This window comes from Lycium barbarum, chromosome 4, assembly GCF_019175385.1.
Source record: "Lycium barbarum isolate Lr01 chromosome 4, ASM1917538v2, whole genome shotgun sequence".
NCBI classification, from domain to species: Eukaryota; Viridiplantae; Streptophyta; class Magnoliopsida; order Solanales; family Solanaceae; genus Lycium; species Lycium barbarum.
The window spans coordinates 7,429,933-7,449,610 of record NC_083340.1 but is presented as its reverse complement, the minus strand read 5'-3'; the positions used below and the strand labels follow the sequence as shown (position 1 = coordinate 7,449,610).

Below are 19,678 nucleotides of genomic sequence, written 5' to 3'. Positions count from 1 at the left end.
TTCGTAACACCTCACCGTAACGTCATCCAAATTTCCAGAAAGTTTACTTGGAAATGTAATGGTGTTACGATGGGTGTTATGGTCCGTAACACACGTTACGTCCCGTAACACTGAACGACGACAACCATTTAACAGTTTATTTTTTTTTTCGCCTTTAAAGTAACTCCCCATATAACAACTTTTTCCAATCATCACCCCCAAACTTAGGCTTTTCGCCTATGTTTGCACTTTCAACGCACTTAAGGAGGTAGGGTACCAAAAGATGGATCAATGAAGAACAAAAGGTTAAAGCTTGTAACATGGTTGCCAAAGAAAAGGTTAAAGGCTCAAAAGAGGTTGACTAGGGAAAATATGCAAGGGTAGGATATTTAAGGCACAAAAGCGGTTCAAGAAAGGCCTAACGTCATTTTTCAAACCAAGTGTAGTCTAGGATTTCGCTTTGAAACTCATTCCGGGCAAGTTCTAGACCACAAATAATGCAAAAGAACTCACAAATAAACCTCATCACACATGGCACATGAAAACTCAAGTAGAATATGTATCCAAGAACCAATTGAAACAAATGAACTCAAAAAGTGAAAGTAAAAGCCAAAAATTAAATTTAAAAGTCACAACAAGAAACCTTACTTCAATCATTTTTCTTTTTCAAAAATCAAGAGTTCATATGTTAAGGTTTAAATAAGTTGGTACCAAGCAAGCCAAAAATTAGTCAAGGGGTAAAAAATCACATCCCAATACCATTTTTACTCCTAAACTACCTAACTAAGAACGGAAATAAAATAACAAAAGTGACTAATCCACAACATGCAAAAAGAACGAAATTTTCAAAAATTTGAGCAAGTTCCATTTGTAACGTTTATCCACAGCAACACCAACAGTCACAAAATAAGCCCGACAAGGGCACACAATCAAGCATAACCAAAATATAACGTGCTACCACATGCCACCCCCAACTAAAAACATTACAGTGTCCTCACTGCACAAGCAAAAACTGGACAGTTTCTGCAATTTTCAGCAGCTACTGGTTTGGGGATGTCCGAAAATTCGACCAGCTCAAAACAACTCCAAAAATTCTGAAACTTTGCAGATTAGTCAAAAACCATAAACAAAACTATTCCAAAAAATCAAATTTCAAAAATAATTTAAAATTTTTAAAACGATGGGTTGCCTCCCACCAAGCGCTTAAGTTAACGTCGCGGCACGACGGTTACCTTTTACCACTTTTCCCTCCATTTGAAAGATATGAATTTGCGCCCCAACTTTGAATCAAGATTCCGGTGATGCTCATGAGGCGGTGGTAGGAAAGCAAAGAGGCCAACTCTCGGGTGTCGCATTTTGCACTTCTTGGCCCTTAAGTGAGGCATGCCATTTTGTCTTCTTGGCATAGCAAACTTCAAAATAAAAACGCTTTCTTCTTCATCTCCAAAAATCTCCATTGGCTTGATTGGTTCAACTTCCATATCATCAACCAAGCACAATGTTGAAAAATGGTTAGAATGTGGTCCAATGCGCTCAAATTCCAAACTTGCATGACTTTTGACATCCTCACCCAAAAATGAACTAGAGTCTTCAAAAACTATTTTATGAACTTTTTTATGCAACTCTAGTATCATTTCTTCAACTTCGGCATCTTGCATTATTTTTGGATTGGTCGGTAGGCAATACATCATTAGCTCATGAAAATCAATATTGATCTCTTCTTCATTGGAAACCAACTCAAAATTACAATCCATGACCCTTTGATATTGAGCATCACATGCTTCAACTTTTGCATTCAACTCGGTCTTCAATTCTCGGATAGCAATTTCAAGTAGCTCTACTTCTTGACTTTGCTCAATATGCATTTTTAGATATTCTTCCATCATCTGTGAAAAGCCTTCACGGTGATCCCCATAGACTTCAAGTTGTTGAGCTTGATTCATTAGCCAAACTTGGCTCACAATATCCACTTTGTCAAGTTTGTCTTCATGGTGAGAATCGTCCAAAGCTTGTAAAAATCCTAACATGGTGAAATCCATGTTTTGGATAGTTTCATCATCTCTATATTGAACTACTTCCCACCATTTGGCTACAATTTTCCCATATTTTTCATTTCTCCCCATAATGCCACTCAACATTTCCTCAATTTCCTCTTTTCGAGTATTGGAGATTTTTTCTTTATGACTTGACTCATTTTCTTCAAGTTGAACCACTTCTTCAATTTCACAACTCTTGTTGGGGTCACAAGAATTTTCGGGCTCATCTTGTAAATTTGAAATCTCTTCTTCAACTACTTCATTTTGAGGAATAGGCACATCCATGGAAATTGAAAAATTTCCATCCTCAAGTGATTTGTTCATTTCTGAAATGGATTTTCCGACGAGTTCTCGCTCCTCCTCCCTTTCCCGGTCAAAGTATGCTTGGAGCAATTCCATGATACCTTCATATCCGGTACTTTGCCCTTCGTTTGCCATATCATTGTTCCTATCAAACTCAAAAGCACAACTAGTATTTTCATTAGAACAACTTGGGGGAGGGGAAGGAAAATAATTAGGACAATCACTCCAATGTCCATTTTGACCACCATATATATTACAAATATTCCCATCATAGGATTGAGACGGTGCACACATCTCTCTCCCGGGAGCATTTTCACAATCTTGCCAAAAGTGAGGTCCTCCACAATATGAACATGGGTCATCAAAGTATGAACAACTCCCATCTAACCAATTTTCATTATATGATGCCATTTTTTTTAGCAAAAGCAAAAACTGGACAGTTTTTCAGAACTGGACAGTTTCTGCAAAAGCAAAAACTTCAGAACTGGACAGTTTCTGCAGAAGCAAAAACTGGACAGTTTTTCAGAACTGGACAGTTTCTGCAAAAAAAACTGGACAATTTTTTATTTTTTATTTTTTTTTATAAAGATAAAATAAAGCAAAGAAAGTTTGGACCAAAGCAAGTTAGCTTAAATCCCAAACTAACCCAAATACGCCAAATTGTTCCCCGGCAACGGCGCCATTTTTGATAACGTCCAAATCCACCCTATTAATTAGAATGGGCACGGTCGTATGCAAATATAATTTACCCAACTATGAGTTGGGGTCGAATCCCACAGAGAACAATATATAGGCGATTAGGAAAAGTAGGAATTTTCACCAATGATAGCTAAAGCCAAACAATGGTTGATATTATGGTTTTGTTTGAGAGAAAATTATAACTAATGCAAAAATGTAAACTAACCTAGAAAGCAAGTAAAATGATCAATGGCCACAAGCATGGATACAAGGGAAACTACGCTCAAGTAACGATCCAATGTACTTCATGATTTACAAATAATGGTGAGCTTATATTACTTAGCCTCGGATAATGACTCTAAATTAGGTTCTTCCGAAGACTAACTAGACTACCTAATTGAATACCCCTAAAGCAATTAGGAGCATTAAGAACACCCGAATATGGCTACAAGTGGTGTCGCCTATCCCTAGGTCGATTTTCATTAGATGAGGGTTAACGCCCCAAATTCTTGTTAATTAATCTTTCTCAATCCCGAGTTTGCCTCTTCTAAGTTTAAACCGAAATAAATGGGCAAGTCTTAGGGTTAGCTACTCCCTTAAGAATCATTCAAAATGAGATTAATTAAAGGAACAATAACTCACTTCATTAGGAATAAAATCATTCAACACATAAGCAAAACAAGAGATTCAATCCAAACTTTAATCAAGAATACTTCCATAAACGAGATTCAAGTATTGAAATGAAATACTACACACATAAATATTCAATACAAAACAACAGGAGAAGAAATGGGTAAAGAATTTCTCATTGGGTGCCTCCAAATCTTCTCTTCCAAGGTGTTGGTGATGAACCCTAGCCTCCAAACTTGTGAAAACTGCCAAAGATGATGATATTTTCTCCCAAGTTATCATCTTATAGTAACCTAATTCTTTCAAGTTCAAAGAATGACAAATACCCACTGAATTTCGGAATTGCAGATCTGGCCCGTTTTTGCAAAACTGTCCAGTTTGGACAGTTTTGCAAAACTGTCCCATTTGGCCTCTTTTTGACTTAATTTCCACTTGGTTTCTTCCGATCACTTCTAAATCAAATAAAACCTGTAAAATAGATGTAAATGATATTAAATACACTATTTTCTCAAGCAAATATAGCAAAAATATAAGATTAAAGAAGAGATAAGTTGGTAAAATACCAACTTATCAAGGTGCAGGCTCCTGGCCTCCAGTAGCGGTCGATCGCGTCCTCACCATCTGTGAGAGAACATAGAAATGAGGTTAAGATACCAATCTGAACAATCTCGCACGAAAAGAATGAACCAGATACCAATCGGATTGAACTAGCACGAAAAGAGAAAAAGAAGTGGAGTGTTTCCTAAATGTCCTATAGCCTCTCGAGGATGGGTACGGACGTCTACGTACCAATCTGCAAGACTCTACTAGACATTGCTCTTGTACTCATTAGACCAATTAACCTAGCAGCTCTGATACCAACTTGTCACGACCCAATTTGCGAGTAGTGGTGGCACCTACACTATCCCTCCGAGTAGGCAAACCACATTACTAATAACAAGTTAAATAAGCGGAAGATTAAATAAGAATAAGTTATCCAGTCTTAAATACTTATCACAACTAGAAATGTCACGACAACCCCAAAATCTGGTCAAAGGGTACAAGAGCGCTAACATAGTACGGAATATAAGTATGAAAATACCCGAAGGCTACATATTGTCTGTCGAATATAAAAACAGAAATAAATAGAGGAGGTCCTTCAGGGGCCACGGATGACCAAGTAGCTCACCCTGAATGACTGAAAGATGTCACCTTCGCGTATCAGCCACGGGATGTAGAACTGGAACCTGGATCGTACTCTTCACTCAACAAAAAGTGCAGTAAGAGTAGTATCAGTACAAGACTAGTACTGGTAAGCATCACAGGCCGACAATGATTAGATAACGCATGAAGAAGTGGAAACTAACACGTAGCACATAGAGCAAACAGGTATGGTCACATATCATATACAAGTAAAGTTTAAAGGAATCATGAAATCAACCAAGACAGATATAGTTCACCAATGATCAGTCAAATATATGAGTGGATGAATGCAATGCAATGCAACCTTCACCTCTCTCACTCCACTCTCGTACACACATGCTAAGGGCAGTGCCTCAAAGCCATGACCCATGGAGGACTCGCGAAGTCTATGTACCACTCGTGCTCTCCGGCAGAAACCTCGGAGGCTATCAATCACTCTCGATCTCCGACAAAGACCTCAGAGTCTCTCTGACGCTCTCAATCTCCAGCAAAGACCTCGGAGTCTCTCTGTCACTCTCAATCTCCGGTAAAGACCTCGGAGTCTCTCAATCACTCACCTCACCAATCATCACAACAATCATATGGAAAGCATGATATCAGTCTCAACAATCTCACCAATATAAATCAACAAGTACAAGTCATATTACTGTCCACTGTTCAATTATCAATATTACCATTCCTTTTCATGTGATGAGTGAACTAGTATGTGACGGAGACCCAAACAAGTGATAATCACAGAAACAACACATTTGGCAACAAACCCACATAACAGCTGACAAAACCAACCTAATTGGAATTCACCTCCACTTCATGCCCGAAGGCCTATCATGCTATCCCCGTCACTTTCTACAACTACATACGATTCTCTAATCAGAGTCTAACTAAAGTAGACTGTAACCTACCTCAATGTCGAACGGATGCCACGAACAATCAAACCAAAGACTTTCCTTTACGTAGAGCCTCTGAACGATCGAAATCTATCAAATATGTGATTTATGTTAGAACACGAATCTAAGGACACCCATATTGCTATATTTATATTCGAAACCCAAAAATGCACCCGAAAAGTGACCTCGGGCCCACAGGAGCAAAATTAGAATTTTATTGAAAAATAATTTCACCCATAATCCAAGGGTCATATATTTTAAAAATTATCAATTTCATCCATAAATGGACTCTCAAATCATTAATTCTCATTTCTTAGAACTATGACTCGAAACCTTTAATTACCCCAAAATCTTAACTTCTGACAAAAATCTAACTTTCCACAATTCAAATACAATGAATTTGAAGGTATTCATATATCCCAATACTCCTAATATTCAATCATATAGACTCAACATATCAAAATTGAAACTTTAACGTGATGAACATACGAGAATTTCAAAACCAAAAGAAAATAAAATAAAATACGGACACAGTGCTTCCAAATTTAATAAGAAACGTATTGGGGCCATTATCCAACAACCATTCTATCATAATTTCTCAAAGATTAGCTCATGATTGCATCATCATTAGCCCTCATATTATATTGTAATCATTATGCCAATATAACTTGACCCAATCAATAGCCTAATCATAAGTATAGGAGTGAATATACATTATACATACATGGTCTCTGATTAATGGAATAATATGATATTACTCACCCGAAATCTGAACATTCCCCTTCCATTAGTGGTAAATTAGTTGTTCAAATATATAAAAGAAATTACACGAGGCCTAACCAATCTAAAATATAAAGTGTTGACTAACACACACACAGTTGTTGATAGAAAAGTACCTGAAGCTAGAATTTGATGGAAAACCGCACTGCCTATTATTCTCACAGTGAGCAGCCCTTTTTTTCGTGCAATTGATTAATCCCCAAAAGTCAATAATTCTTTCACCCTAATATATATTATATTCTAGTATGTGGGCTAGGAATAAATGGGCCTAGCCCCCCTCTCTTATAAATTACCTAAATTACTTAGTCATCCAACTAACACGTAATAGTGTAAATTAGGCTCACTAGCCACTTAATTAATTCTCCAACTCATACCTTATATGAGCAAATAAAATTCCTATGAGAAAACTATTCACACACATTAAATAAATATAGTTCAAAAGCACCCACCAATTAAATCACCGTGCCACCAATTCCCGCAAGTCAAGAGTACCCTTTAAAACTATGAAAAGGGTATTTTAGCGAAAATGAGTTCAAAAGTGCTAAATGACCAAACGGGTCGTTACCGTGCAGCAGCTTTACCAGCTGTCATGTTTCGTATAGTGCTCAGGGGACCTGATCAAGGACCTGGTCTTTGGTATGTTTGTCAAATCATCAAAATTACAACGTATCATAACTCATCAGGTGTTATCGACTCCACCAAAGAGAGTGTGATAGTGAATGATAGTTGACCCAAATACCAAGCTAAAATTCAAGAAAATCCCTTTTCTTAACCATCTGGCATCTGGTACCCACTGATCGACTAATTCAAATTCATGCCACTTGCCTGTTAAAGAGGAAAATGCTCTCTACTAGCAATTTTTCTAATTTCAGTATTCAAATCCAAAATCTTTGATTAAGAATTATGAGGAATTTTATCCGTCCTTCCACAAGTCTGTGGCGATATTCGTCTTTCTATTTAACACTTTTGCCCACACTCCTAAGATATGTTCTTTCTTTTCTTTTTTTTTTGTTTCTTTTTCACTTTTTTATTTCTTCCCATTTCAAACAATATTTTCTCGATGTGATTGCACGCTTACTCAACCATTTCTTTATCACCATATTTACGAGACCTTTCAAACATGGGGAAGTAATCTCGTACTATGTTTACCATCATATCTTAATTGTCGGCTTAATTAATCCAATCGTTTGATTTGTTACTTTTATGAGTTTGCCAAATCATGGGTGTTAAAATGTATGGGCCCATCTTATTTAAAAGGTTAAACTGTTAGATTAATTGATCAAACAATTTAACATATTATCAAAACAAAATAAAAAGAAGAGGCTCTGGATTCAAATTTTATTTCGCTTCAATTAAAATAGTCTTCTAAAGAAAATCACGTCTTTGATTTATGAAATATAATCAGATTCACATGTGAGAGTGTGACTTGAGATATAATATACTCAAATACGAGATGCATAGAGTTGCACGAGATGCACGTGCATCTTATGCGCCACACGGGCATCTCGTGCAACTCTATGTGGAGAGCATTCAAGCATGGAGATTAGTCTATTCTACATCTCTGTGTACTAGCTAATATTAAAATATCATGGCTTCTGAAAGAATTGTTTATTTATCTTATCAATGATCGATATATCTCATGTCTTCTTAAAGTGGACTTAAAATAGTTAAATTAGTAACTCTTTTTCCCTTGCCTTGTTTTAGTTTATCTCCATTCTGTTTTTCAAACTTTTTGTAACAATAATTGTATGGTACTATAGCATATTTATTAATTTATTTTAATCAAGTGGTTCAAGATTGTTGCAAGATTACCAGGAAGGACTGACATTGAGATAAAAAATCATTGGAACACACATATTAAGAAAAAGCTTCTTAAAATGGGTATTGATCCTGTTACACATGAAGCACTCAACAAAGAAGAAAATCCAACTGATCAACCAATCCCAGAATCTAATCAAAACAAAAATAATGGTTATCAGCAGGTAGTAATTGTACCGGAGAATACAAGTGTCACTGCAACTTCCACCTCTTCAGAATTAGATAACTCTTGTACCTCGTCTTCTTTTGCTTCTTCTTGTTATGAATCCAAGCTTGTTCTCGACGTGTTTAATGAAAATTATCCATTGCTGAGCTGCCTACAGAACTAGCTTATTCTAGCTTGTGCGCGTTCGTTTATAAGCCACTTTTGCCATGGTAAAAGTAGTAAATCGAGCCCTACACCATCATCTCCCTACTCGTCTTGTCGAACTACTGACTCTAATACTAGTTGTTGGACAATTCTAGTCAAAAGATACTTTTAACATGGTGTAAAATTGTTCGTTCTGGGCCAAACTCTTACGACTATTCCCAAAAGACCTCATATCACTAATAATATCCTTAGTTACACCTTTTATGTAGCTTCCTAATCTTTTCAACTATTAATATGAGATTTTGATTGTACACTCAATAGTAGCTTGGTTTCTCAAAGACAGTTATCTGGAATTTCTTGAAGTTCATCTAAATGCAGTCAATCTTTAATTCTATGACTTAAAAGTTATTCACATCCTTGCCTTACCGATGCCGTTTTAGAGTCCTTAGATTTTAATGGACAGTCATGCACTCATGCTTATTGCCAGTATCAATTTCATGGGTGAACGAATTATTTGATTTCTGCCATAAACAATTTAATTTTTTTATACATATATATATATATATTTTCATCCTTTAGAGCTAATGGAGCAGAAAGACATTGGGATATCAGTGGACTTGGTGAAAATAAAGGCCATCTTGGTGGTAAGTTATATGTTCCCTGTATCTTTTCTATATCGTCACTCCTCTCCTTAACTTTGTTTATCCTGTGAGTTCCGTCATATTACTTTATCAGTCTGAAGACTTAACAGTGTCATATAACCTTTTTATTCATGTTTACTGAATGCAGGATCAATGCGATAAATAGTGAAGAAAAATGAGAATACATTGGAGTTCTTAATTAAGATGCTCGAATCACATTATTAGAAAAATAGTCTTAAATAGATGTACGTACTCGTACCTAAACATGAATGTTGTGCCCCCCTACATGGAGGGGCGGAGCTACAATAGAAGTTACGGGTTCGGCAGAACTAGTAGTTTTGACCTAAACTTTGTATTTATAGTAAGAGATTTATCTGATATGTATAAATAATTTATCTAGAACCCAATACACAAAAGGAGTTGTGGTTTAGAACCCATAAATTTAAATCCTGGATCCACCTGTGCCAAGAGATTGAATAAAAAATCACAAAATAGTTGGAGTGTGTCAGCATCTCATCTAAAAGGTTAAGTTGTTAGAGATATTACTTAATTATATTCTCAACATGCCCCCTCACGTGCGGGCCTGATTTTTTTCATGAGCGAAGCACGTGGAAATTCTTCGGGTCATTTGCACTTTTGCCCATATTTTGTGATGGTCTTTAATTTTTTCCCTCAAGGAAAAAAACTTTTCTGCGGGGGCATAAGTTTATATTTTCGCATCATAATATCCCACAAGTTACCCTACGCCCTTAAAGAATTTATGCCCCGATAGGCATAAGTTCGATTTTGAAGTGCAAAGATTAAAGACCAACCCATTTGAAGGGCAATTCGTGCAGTTTCTTTAAATTCGTTTTATACGGGTGACAGTGAAATTCGATCCCATGACCTTTGAGTGCTCTGATACCATGTTGAAGTGCGTGACCATGTCATCTAAAAGCTTAAGTTGTTAGAGAGAAGCACACTTTTATTACTTTATTATATTCTCAAAAAAAAATCCTATGATGACTAAGTTCCTTTCCCCTGTCTTCATATATGTTTCTGCATTGTAGGATATTGTGATTGGTGGGACTGACACTACAATCACGACGGTCGAGTGGGTAATGGCGGAGCTTCTGAATAATCCAGAGATAATGTCAAAGGTGCAGGAGGAATTGAAAGATGTTGTAGGGATAAATAACATTGTTGAAGAATCCCACTTACCGGAACTGCACTATCTTGACACAATTTTAAAGGAGACGTTACGTTTACACCCTGCATTACCACTTCTTCTCCCAAAGCGGCCGAGCCAATCTGCAATAGTAGGTGGATACACAATACCTGAGGGAACTAAAGTAATCTTGAATGTTTATACAATTCATCGGGATCCTCAAGTGGGGGAGAGTCCATTGGAGTTCCAGCCTGAAAGATTCTTGAGTCGCTCTACAAATTTAGACTATGCTAGAAATAATATGAAGTACATTCCATTTGGATCAGGGAGGAGAATTTGTGCTGGCCTTCCTTTAGCAGAGAAAATGCTCATGTTTATATTGGCTTCATTGTTGCATTCCTTTGATTGGAAACTCCCTGAGGGCGAAAACGTTGACCTTTCAGAGGGATTTAGACTTGTCATCAAGAAAAGCGAGAGGCTATTTGCCATCCCTACTCCCAGGTTACCAAATTTCGAACTATATCAGTAAAACCAAGTTACTGTAAGGAAGATAAAATATAGATTCTGAATAAAGGGGCCTGACATGATTTTGCCTACTGGTTGTAGCATTTATAATATCAAATTGTACTATTGTACAATAAGAGGTCAGCTAATGTACACAGTATTTTAAATAAAATATGTGCTTTCAGTGCAATAATCCTATCAAAGGAGGATTACTCCATAGCAGTATTTCAGTCGTTTTGAAATTGGTTATACTACAAGGTTGTTTCGTTCTTAGTTGCAATTGCTTCTCTTTAATCTAGCTTTCCTCGAGATAGATACTCTGCCTGCAATGTGTCAACAGTATATGATTAGGCTAAAAGGTCAAAATTGAGTCTTCCAAAAACTTTCAAGGGGAAAGAATCCAAGAAGAAAAGATTACAAAAGACAATTTTCTAGTTTTTGAAAGTGAGATATTGAAGTATTGAGAAGAGTCATTGTTTATTCTGAAATTGCTGCACTGTTGTCATAAAAAAATGTTTGGAACTTATAGATTTCTTCCCACTTAAACCTTTTGAAAAAAAATAGAGTTCCTCTTTTTCGTTTCTTTTTTCCTTTTTTTTTTTTGAGATAAGGATAAAAAACACATCCTAACTATCACTTTTTTTTTTAGTTTCATACCTAAAGTATCGTAAGGTTGAGAAAACTATCTAAACTATCACTATCTAGTTTGCAAAACACACCTGAACTCACTCTCCAAAAGGCAAGTGAAGCTAAAATTTTCTCAAAAAATTTGTCCACATGGCATAAGCAATGCGATGGTGTCACCTACATGGATATTAAAAAATAATAGTTTTTTATAAAAAATAACTGTATATTTCTTTTTTTAAAAGCTGCGTTATTTTTTTATAAAAAAATCAGCATTTTTTTGAAAAACAAATCTGGATTTTAAAAAGAAAAATCTGAAAAAATTTTTGTAAAAAAATGGAAAATCAGAAAAAAAATGATTTAAAAAAATGGAAAGTTGATTTTTTTTTCTTACAAAAATGTGAAAACTAAATAATCAGTTTTCTTTTTTTTTTTAAAAATAACTTTTCCATTTTTTAAAATATTTTTTTATTTTCTATAATTTTTGATATTTTTTTACAAAAATTATTTAAAACAAATAGTTTTTTTTTTTTTTTTAATTTCCATATAAGTGCCATTGTGACATTATTTATCCACGTGGATAACACTTGGCAACATTTTTATATAAAATGGAGAGTGTAGATCACATGCCATGCAAGAATAATTTGAGGTGTGTTTTGCAAACTAGATAGTAATAGTTTAGGTAGTTTTCTCAACCTCTGATAGTTTAGGTAAGAAACTCAAAAAACAGTGATAGTTGAGGTGTGTTTTTACCCCTTTATCTTTTTTTTTTTTTTTTTTTTAATTTTGTTAAAGATCGCTCCATTTAAACACTTCTCATGAGCCTAGGATAGTAAAGGACTTTTAGTACACTAAAGCTCTTAGGCCTGGATTTCCAAATATGCCAAGGCAAATACCTCTGGAAATATGTATTTATCACATTAATAATAAAATAATTTAACAGACTTCTACTGCTTCGATAGTTATGCAAATAGGGCAAAATCAAAGTTCTTTTAATTATATATACACTGTTCAATCCCCTTGACGTAAAGGAAGGTTCAAGTGCAATGGCGAAGAGGGTTCAACCAACATCACCTGACATAAACTGTTTTAGTTATAGCATATTTGTAATCTCTTTGTATATGTTTCTAGCTCCGCCACTAATCACTGACACAAGTTCGAACTCTATAGAATTTTCCATGGTTGACTTGTTGAATAAACCAGGAGCAATAAAGAAAGCAAAGAGATCTTATGGGTGGGATATTTGAGGCCATGATTAATCAAGGACTGCAAATTTTGCTGGTTACAATCCCAAAGAAAGAAAGGATTTTTTTGCAAGTTTTGCTGAAGTTGAAATGAATGATGAAGAAGATGCCAAAATGCCTCTTTCCTGCCTTGCTTATGGTATATTATGTGCATTTTCTACTATATAGCAAAAGTCACTTTCTTTCAATGTCACGTTGCTTGTGTTAGGTTTTTGAATTTTCCTGGAATTGGATTAATAAAATTCAATCCAATTTGAACTAGGCCAATTTTGTCCAAAATTTACTCTATATATAGGATCAATTTAGGTCTTATTTTGACAACACAAGAGTGAATTCATGGCAGCCATATAGAGAGAAAAACGTGAGAGAGAAAGCAGATTTTCGTTCAGAAATTTTCTGCTACAGCAGTCTGCTTTAAATTACGTTTTCCGATTCGTTAACCGTTGGATCGTGCTGAAATTTGAACTGGGAGTTCTCAACATAAGGTTCTTCGATTTCAACGGTGGAGATTGGACTTTGTGATCGGTAGCTCAAATTTTCGAGTACGAACAGTAGCTCGTTTTTGGGGGTGATTTCTCTCCTTTCTTCGCTAGTTTTGGTGCTATCTTTTATGTATTGTTGCTCCGTGATTGGCTTTGTTGTTGTATCCATTTGGAGAACATTGTTGTAACTCGTGTTGATTATAGTGAAGCTTTTGTGGGCCGGAGGTCCCGTGGATGTTTCCTCTTCACCTTGAAGGGGTTTTACCACGTAAATTTGGTGTCTCTTGCATTCGATTTATTTTTGTTTGCTTTGCTATTTTATTGTTGGTATAGCTACTTCCCGGATTTCCATTTGTGCTAGTGTTTATTGTCTTCTCTTGGTTCAAATAGTGTGGGAAGTTTTGACTTGGATATTTCTTCCGTTGTTACCTCGTCGTGCAATTTGGTTATTGTCTGTTTCTTCCCAACAGCTTGGTCTCGTCTAACTTATAAGGTGTTCTATGTGAGCAACTCTGTCAACTTCTTTTCCAATTTAAAGTGAAGATGCATCCTTGCCTTCTTGTCAATGTCAATATATATCAGTATCAATGAACACGAAGCCGGTTGCATTTTAAATAGTAATTATTTTTTAAAATAATAAAGTTGATAGTGTCGGCCAACTAAAGATCCTTTATATACATGTTGTCTGCATTCCAGGCCTTTAACATTGTGATCTTGATCCCTTTTGTTCGCTTCACTAAAAAATAAATATATATATATAGCAAACACAATTTGTTATTGTCTGGCTATTTCTTTACTTTAACATTATTTGTCACCCTTGGACCATCCTAGTGTGATATACATTATTTGTCATCCTAGGATCGTCCAAGTGTGCTGAGATTCTTGTCTGCAACACTGGAAAGGACCCATGAGGATGGTACCAGGCTCGTGGGGCTTGCATGTGTTGGAAAACCTCCCCTTTCTCGACCGTCAACTTCATTCTTACTTTTCGAGCTTGACTCAGACATTCTTTAATGTTACACTCATAGAAATTGACAGCGTTTAGCGAAAAGCTTGATGATCTAGTTGGCATGATTGGGAAGTCATCTTAGCATGGAAACAAAGTTGTATATCCAATATAAGTGTAAGTTTTTGGTATTTATAGTTTTTTGGTATTTGTAGTTCTTTTCGTTTGGAGGTTTTTGCTTGAATTTTCATTCTTGATTTCTTTGTTTCAATCATTTTCTTCTAATTTATGGATTTCAATGTATTTTGCATTGTGGATACATCTGTTCGATGGTTAACATTTGAAATTAAACTTTCTTCACTTAATTTAAAGGAAAAGGGGGAGGGGAGGGGGCTGGTGGATTTGGCATCAGGAATTTGGGGTTACATAATGAATGCTTGTTGACAAAGTGGCTTTGGAGGTTTGTTTATAAGGATCATGCACTTTGAAAGGAAGTAATTATCAACAAATATGGGCAGAGTGTTCATTGGTGTTCTAACATAGTGTCTATGATACGATCCTGAGGAGCACGCATGATTCAAGATACTTCATCTGAAGCCGAGCCAAGGAACTCCGAGCCTTACAAGTCATGGTGATGCAAAGTGAGGCTTTGGAGACCTTTGAGGAGCTTCATAGGAGAGCATATGACGTGTGGATGATTGCTTGGTTGCGTGGAGTGAAGATAAGATGGAGAAAGACGATGATGGCTATTTATGCAAAGCAGCTATTCTTTAAAGTCAAGTCATCATCCCTAAAGAAGACTACCAAACAAGACCCTTACTTCATTAAGGATATTTTTGTAATAGTTAACCTAGTCTTCTTTAGCATAGTAGTATAAATACTACATTTAGTTATTTCATTACTTAGCTTTGAATTATGTTGAGATGAATACTCTTAAAGAGTGATAGTTTATTTGGTAGAATTAGTGTAGTGCTAATCTAGTGATTAGTGTTTAGAGATAGTTGATTATGGTGGATTCCATTGTTGGTTGTTGAACCCTTTTCCATTGATTTCATATGAGAGTTGCTTATTTGTGGATTCATTTGATTGACTGTTAATTGAATTCAAATAGTACAGGTTCGTTAGTAGGAATCGATTAGAAGAATTTAGGTTTCATATACCTAAATTTGCCTATAATTCCTTTACTAATTGGGTCTTGCTTCTATTCTCATCCCCTTTTCTTCACTTCTCATCTTTGATTTCTACTCTTTCTTTAATTCTGCGTATTTATTGTTTGAATCCGAGTCTTCCACAAGGCGGATCTTATCATTTGGTATCAGAGTTTATGCGAAAGGACTGTCCCTACAATTCTTAATCCTAAGTTCATCTTATTTTGAAAATCTCAAAAAAACTTGTCGTTTCCGGATCTTCCATAATTTCCTTCTAATTTTAGACATACACTTATCCATTTATAAACTTGTCGTGACCGTAGGATAAACATGTTACGAGCTAAAAAGGATAGAAGTAGGTAAAACAAGAATTAATTTTAACTCTCGCGCAATCTTTGTCTCATACTTGTCAACTTGGATGTCCAATCTACCAAAGACAAAGACTCCTTGGAATCACTAGCTAAAATGATGTAGTGATAAGAACAAGTACTTAACAAAGACAGGATATATAACATGTGGTGAGGAGGAGGATATATTGAGCTAAAGATTTAGAGCCTTTTCATTGTGAGCCATTTCATTTAGAGCCAATAATTGGTTCCCTTCCAGAGATTACTGTTAGAAAAGCTGAAACTATCTTCCCACTAAATATGGCTTCAACGACACCTTTAAAGGAGCTTTGTCTTGCAGGTCTCACCCTTTCAATTGTGTTCCTTACAATTCTGTGGTACAAATTGACCTCAAATATACCCCATGAGGAAGAATCCAGGTTGCCACCTGGGCCTCGTGGCCTTCCAATTGTGGGATTCTTACCATTCCTCCGCCCGAATTTGCATCACCAACTCACAGAGTTGTCTCAACAGTATGGTCCAATTTATAAGCTGTGGCTTGGAGGTAAACTATGTGTTGTGTTGAATTCACCATCCTTAGCCAAAGAAGTGGTTCGTGATCAAGACTCCATTTTCGCCAACCGTGACCCTCCAATTGCAGGATTGGTGGGCACATATGGTGGAGCAGATATTTCATTTTCTCCTAATGGCTCTTACTGGCGTGATATGCGCAAACTATTCGTAAGGGAGATGCTAAGCAACAGGAATCTTCAGGCGTGTTATAGCCTTCGGAGACACGAGGTCAGAAAGACAATCAGAAACGTGCGTGCCGAGATTGGCAACCCCATGGACATTGGTGAATTGGCTTTTGTAACTGAAATGAATGTAATCATGAGTATGATTTTTAGCAGCAATTTTGTGGAGGAGAAGGAGAAGCATGGAAAAGATGGAGCTGAGTTCAGGGAATTGGTGATAAAATTTCTTCAAGTGATAGGAAAGCCAAACATATCAGACTTCTTCCCTATACTTGCCAGGTTTGATTTACAAGGAATACAGAAAGAGATGGAGGCTCTCTTGAAGTCGTTCGAAAGTATATTGGAGCCAGCCATAAATCAACACATGAAGATGCTTTCAAACAAAAGAGAGGATGAAATCCAGGGAAATGGGAAAAAGGATTTTATGCAGATCCTGTTAGAGCTAATGGAGCAGAAAGACATTGGTATATCATTGGACTTGGTGAAAATAAAGGCCATCTTAGTGGTAAGTTATATGGTCCCTACAGCTTTTTTATATTATTGCGTGTCTTTTTAAATTGGTGATCCTGAGAACTACATCATATTAGTTTACGAGAAATTAGTTTGAAATATAACAATCTAATACAAACTTATTAATCATGTTTACTGAAACACCCAAGGTTATGGTCTAGCAATAAAATGGGTCCAAACCTTGAAAGCAGGGTTTCAAATCCATGCATAGACTAAAAATGTTAGGTGTCTCTTTCCATTTAGGCAGAGTTATTTGGCACCTGAACTAGTGGGAGGTACAAGGTATCCGATGGAATAGTTGAGGAGCATGCATGAACACCACCACTGTTAAAAATTCAAAATCATGTTTACTTAATGCCGGATAATGTGATAAATAGTGAAGAAAAATAGAACATTTTTTAGTTCTTAATCTAGATGCTTGAATCGCATAATTAGCAAAAAGTCTTTAAAAGATGCACATACACATACCTAACCATGAATAACGCGTCCCCCATGAATAACGCATCCCCCCTACAGGAAGAATTAGCATTATCAAATTCAGGCAACAACTAAACTCCTTTTCCTAACATCATATATGTTTCTGCATTGTAGGATATTGTGATTGGTGGAACTGACACTACAATCACGACAGTAGAGTGGGTAATGGCGGAGCTTCTAAATAATCCGAAGATAATGTCAAAGGTGCAGCACGAATTGAAAGATGTTGTAGGGATGAATAACATTGTTGAAGAGTCCCACTTATCGAAACTGCACTATCTTGACGCGGTTCTAAAGGAGACGTTACGTTTACACCCTGCATTACCACTGCTTCTCCCAAAGCGCCCAAGCCAATCTGCAGTAGTAGGTGGATACACAATACCTGAGGGAACTAAAGTATTCTTGAATGTTTATGCAATTCATAGGGATCCTCAAGTGTGGGAGAGTCCATTGGAATTTCAGCCTGAAAGGTTCTTGAGTCGCTCGACAAATTTAGACTATGCTGGAAATAATATGAAGTACCTTCCATTTGGATCAGGGAGGAGAATTTGTGCTGGCCTTCCTTTAGCAGAAAAAATGCTTATGTTTATATTGGCTTCATTGTTGCATTCCTTTGATTGGAAAATCCCTGAGGGAGAAAACGTTGACCTTTCAGAGGGATTTGGACTCGTAATCAAGAAAAGCAAGAGGCTTTTTGCCATCCCTACTCCCAGGTTACCGCAATTAGAGCTGTATCAGTAAAACCAAGAAATAATAGGGAACATGAATAAACATTTTGGCTTGACATGATCTTGCCCTGTTGTTATAATAACTTTAGTACCAATGTGTAATATCTTACGATAACTAAAGAGATAGCTAATGTACATTGTATTTTAAATAAAAATATGTGCTCTTAATGTAATGATAATATCAAAGGAGGATAACTCCATAGTACTTATTTCAGCCGTTCTTATGGCTATAATGTTGTTCTTTTCTTAGTTGCAATATGACTTGGAATTGCAATAGCTGAGAGAATGGTGATATGGCTTTACTGCTAAAATTTGGAAATTTATGACTAAGAATAGAGAAAACCAATCAGCTACATGTACCCTATGTGGACAAGTATTTAGTTTTAAGCAAGGAACTAGTAAGGATGGTGGAACGGGTACACTAAATGGTCATATGAGAAGCAAACATATGAATGTTTGGGAGAGCAAACGGGTTCAAATGTGGGCGGTATTCAAATGACGATAGACCCACGAACTGATAGAAATTTTAAGTATGACAAGAAAAAAGAGCGTGTAGAAATAGCTAAAATGGTAGCTTATGATTGTTTACCATTTTCCTTTTCCTCGGGTTTGGGGTTTGTTACTTACATTCAACGTTGTTATAATCCGTTATTTGAGGGTATTTGTTATATCCCGTATTTTTTAACGTCGGATTATTTGCTGAGGTGGGGCCCACACATCGAGAATTTTTTTGGAACATCTGAAAAGTCATATTAATCACATATGTAAAGTTAAACACAACTCATGAAGGACCCTTGGGCCAAATCAAAGTGGAAACTCTCCAAACGAATATTTTTAAGAAAACGTTTTCGGGTGACTTGCCTTTGAGGGGAAAAAACGGTATTATAAGTTTGGAATTTGGAAAAGTACCAAGAAATAGAAGTTGTAGATAATTGAATTAGCTTTTCAACCATAGGTCGTGGGTTCCCATATGACGTCGGTACAAGGAGATATGGACGTTTTAAGGTCGAAAGGTCAGTGGGCTAGGCCCAACTCGGGACCAACCGGGTTAGGCCCAAAAAAAGAAAAACAAAAAGAGAAATAAGGCCCAATTGTGATGGGGTGGCCGGCCATGCATGTCCAAGCCCACTTGATTTAATTAATTTTCCATGTGCTAATTAATATAAAGGGTCATATATGAGTCATAACCCTTAGAAACTTCAAGAAAAAATTAGAAAGCAAGAACAAAACAAAAGATGAAGAGCAAGAAACATGGCATTCGGCCATGACCATGAAATTCTAGCTCCTTAAAATCTTCCTCCAAAAATTATTTTCTTGTGGTATTCCTACTAATTCAAGGGTCCTTTACAACTTGGTGTAGTTATTTTGGAAGAAAGGGCACTTGTTTCATCAATTTGACAACTTGGTCAAGTGAAGAAGATTGGAGAAAAAGGTAAGAATTAATCCCTTTTTATCATGTTATGAAGGTTTGTTTGTGTTGTAGTATGTAGAAGTGAGTAGAATTTATGGAAATATGGAAGTTTGCAAAGTGGATGTGCATATG

General features: G+C 36.2%; 2 protein-coding genes across 2 annotated transcripts; both read left to right on the top strand.

Moving 5' to 3' along the window:
* The first annotated feature begins 9,187 nt into the window (after nt 1-9,187).
* On the top strand, nt 9,188-10,920 carry LOC132637113 (flavonoid 3',5'-hydroxylase-like). Its single transcript, XM_060354256.1, has 2 exons — nt 9,188-9,247; nt 10,294-10,920. Exons 1-2 carry the CDS (start codon nt 9,188-9,190, stop codon nt 10,918-10,920), a joined length of 687 nt encoding a protein of 228 aa, XP_060210239.1.
* Nucleotides 10,921-15,872: 4,952 nt separating this feature from the next.
* LOC132638132 (labd-13Z-ene-9,15,16-triol synthase, chloroplastic-like) lies at nt 15,873-18,308 on the top strand. The gene is made up of 2 exons (XM_060355108.1): nt 15,873-16,925; nt 17,522-18,308. Exons 1-2 carry the CDS (start codon nt 15,987-15,989, stop codon nt 18,146-18,148), a joined length of 1,566 nt encoding a protein of 521 aa, XP_060211091.1. The 5' UTR covers nt 15,873-15,986; the 3' UTR covers nt 18,149-18,308.
* Nucleotides 18,309-19,678: the final 1,370 nt, after the last annotated feature.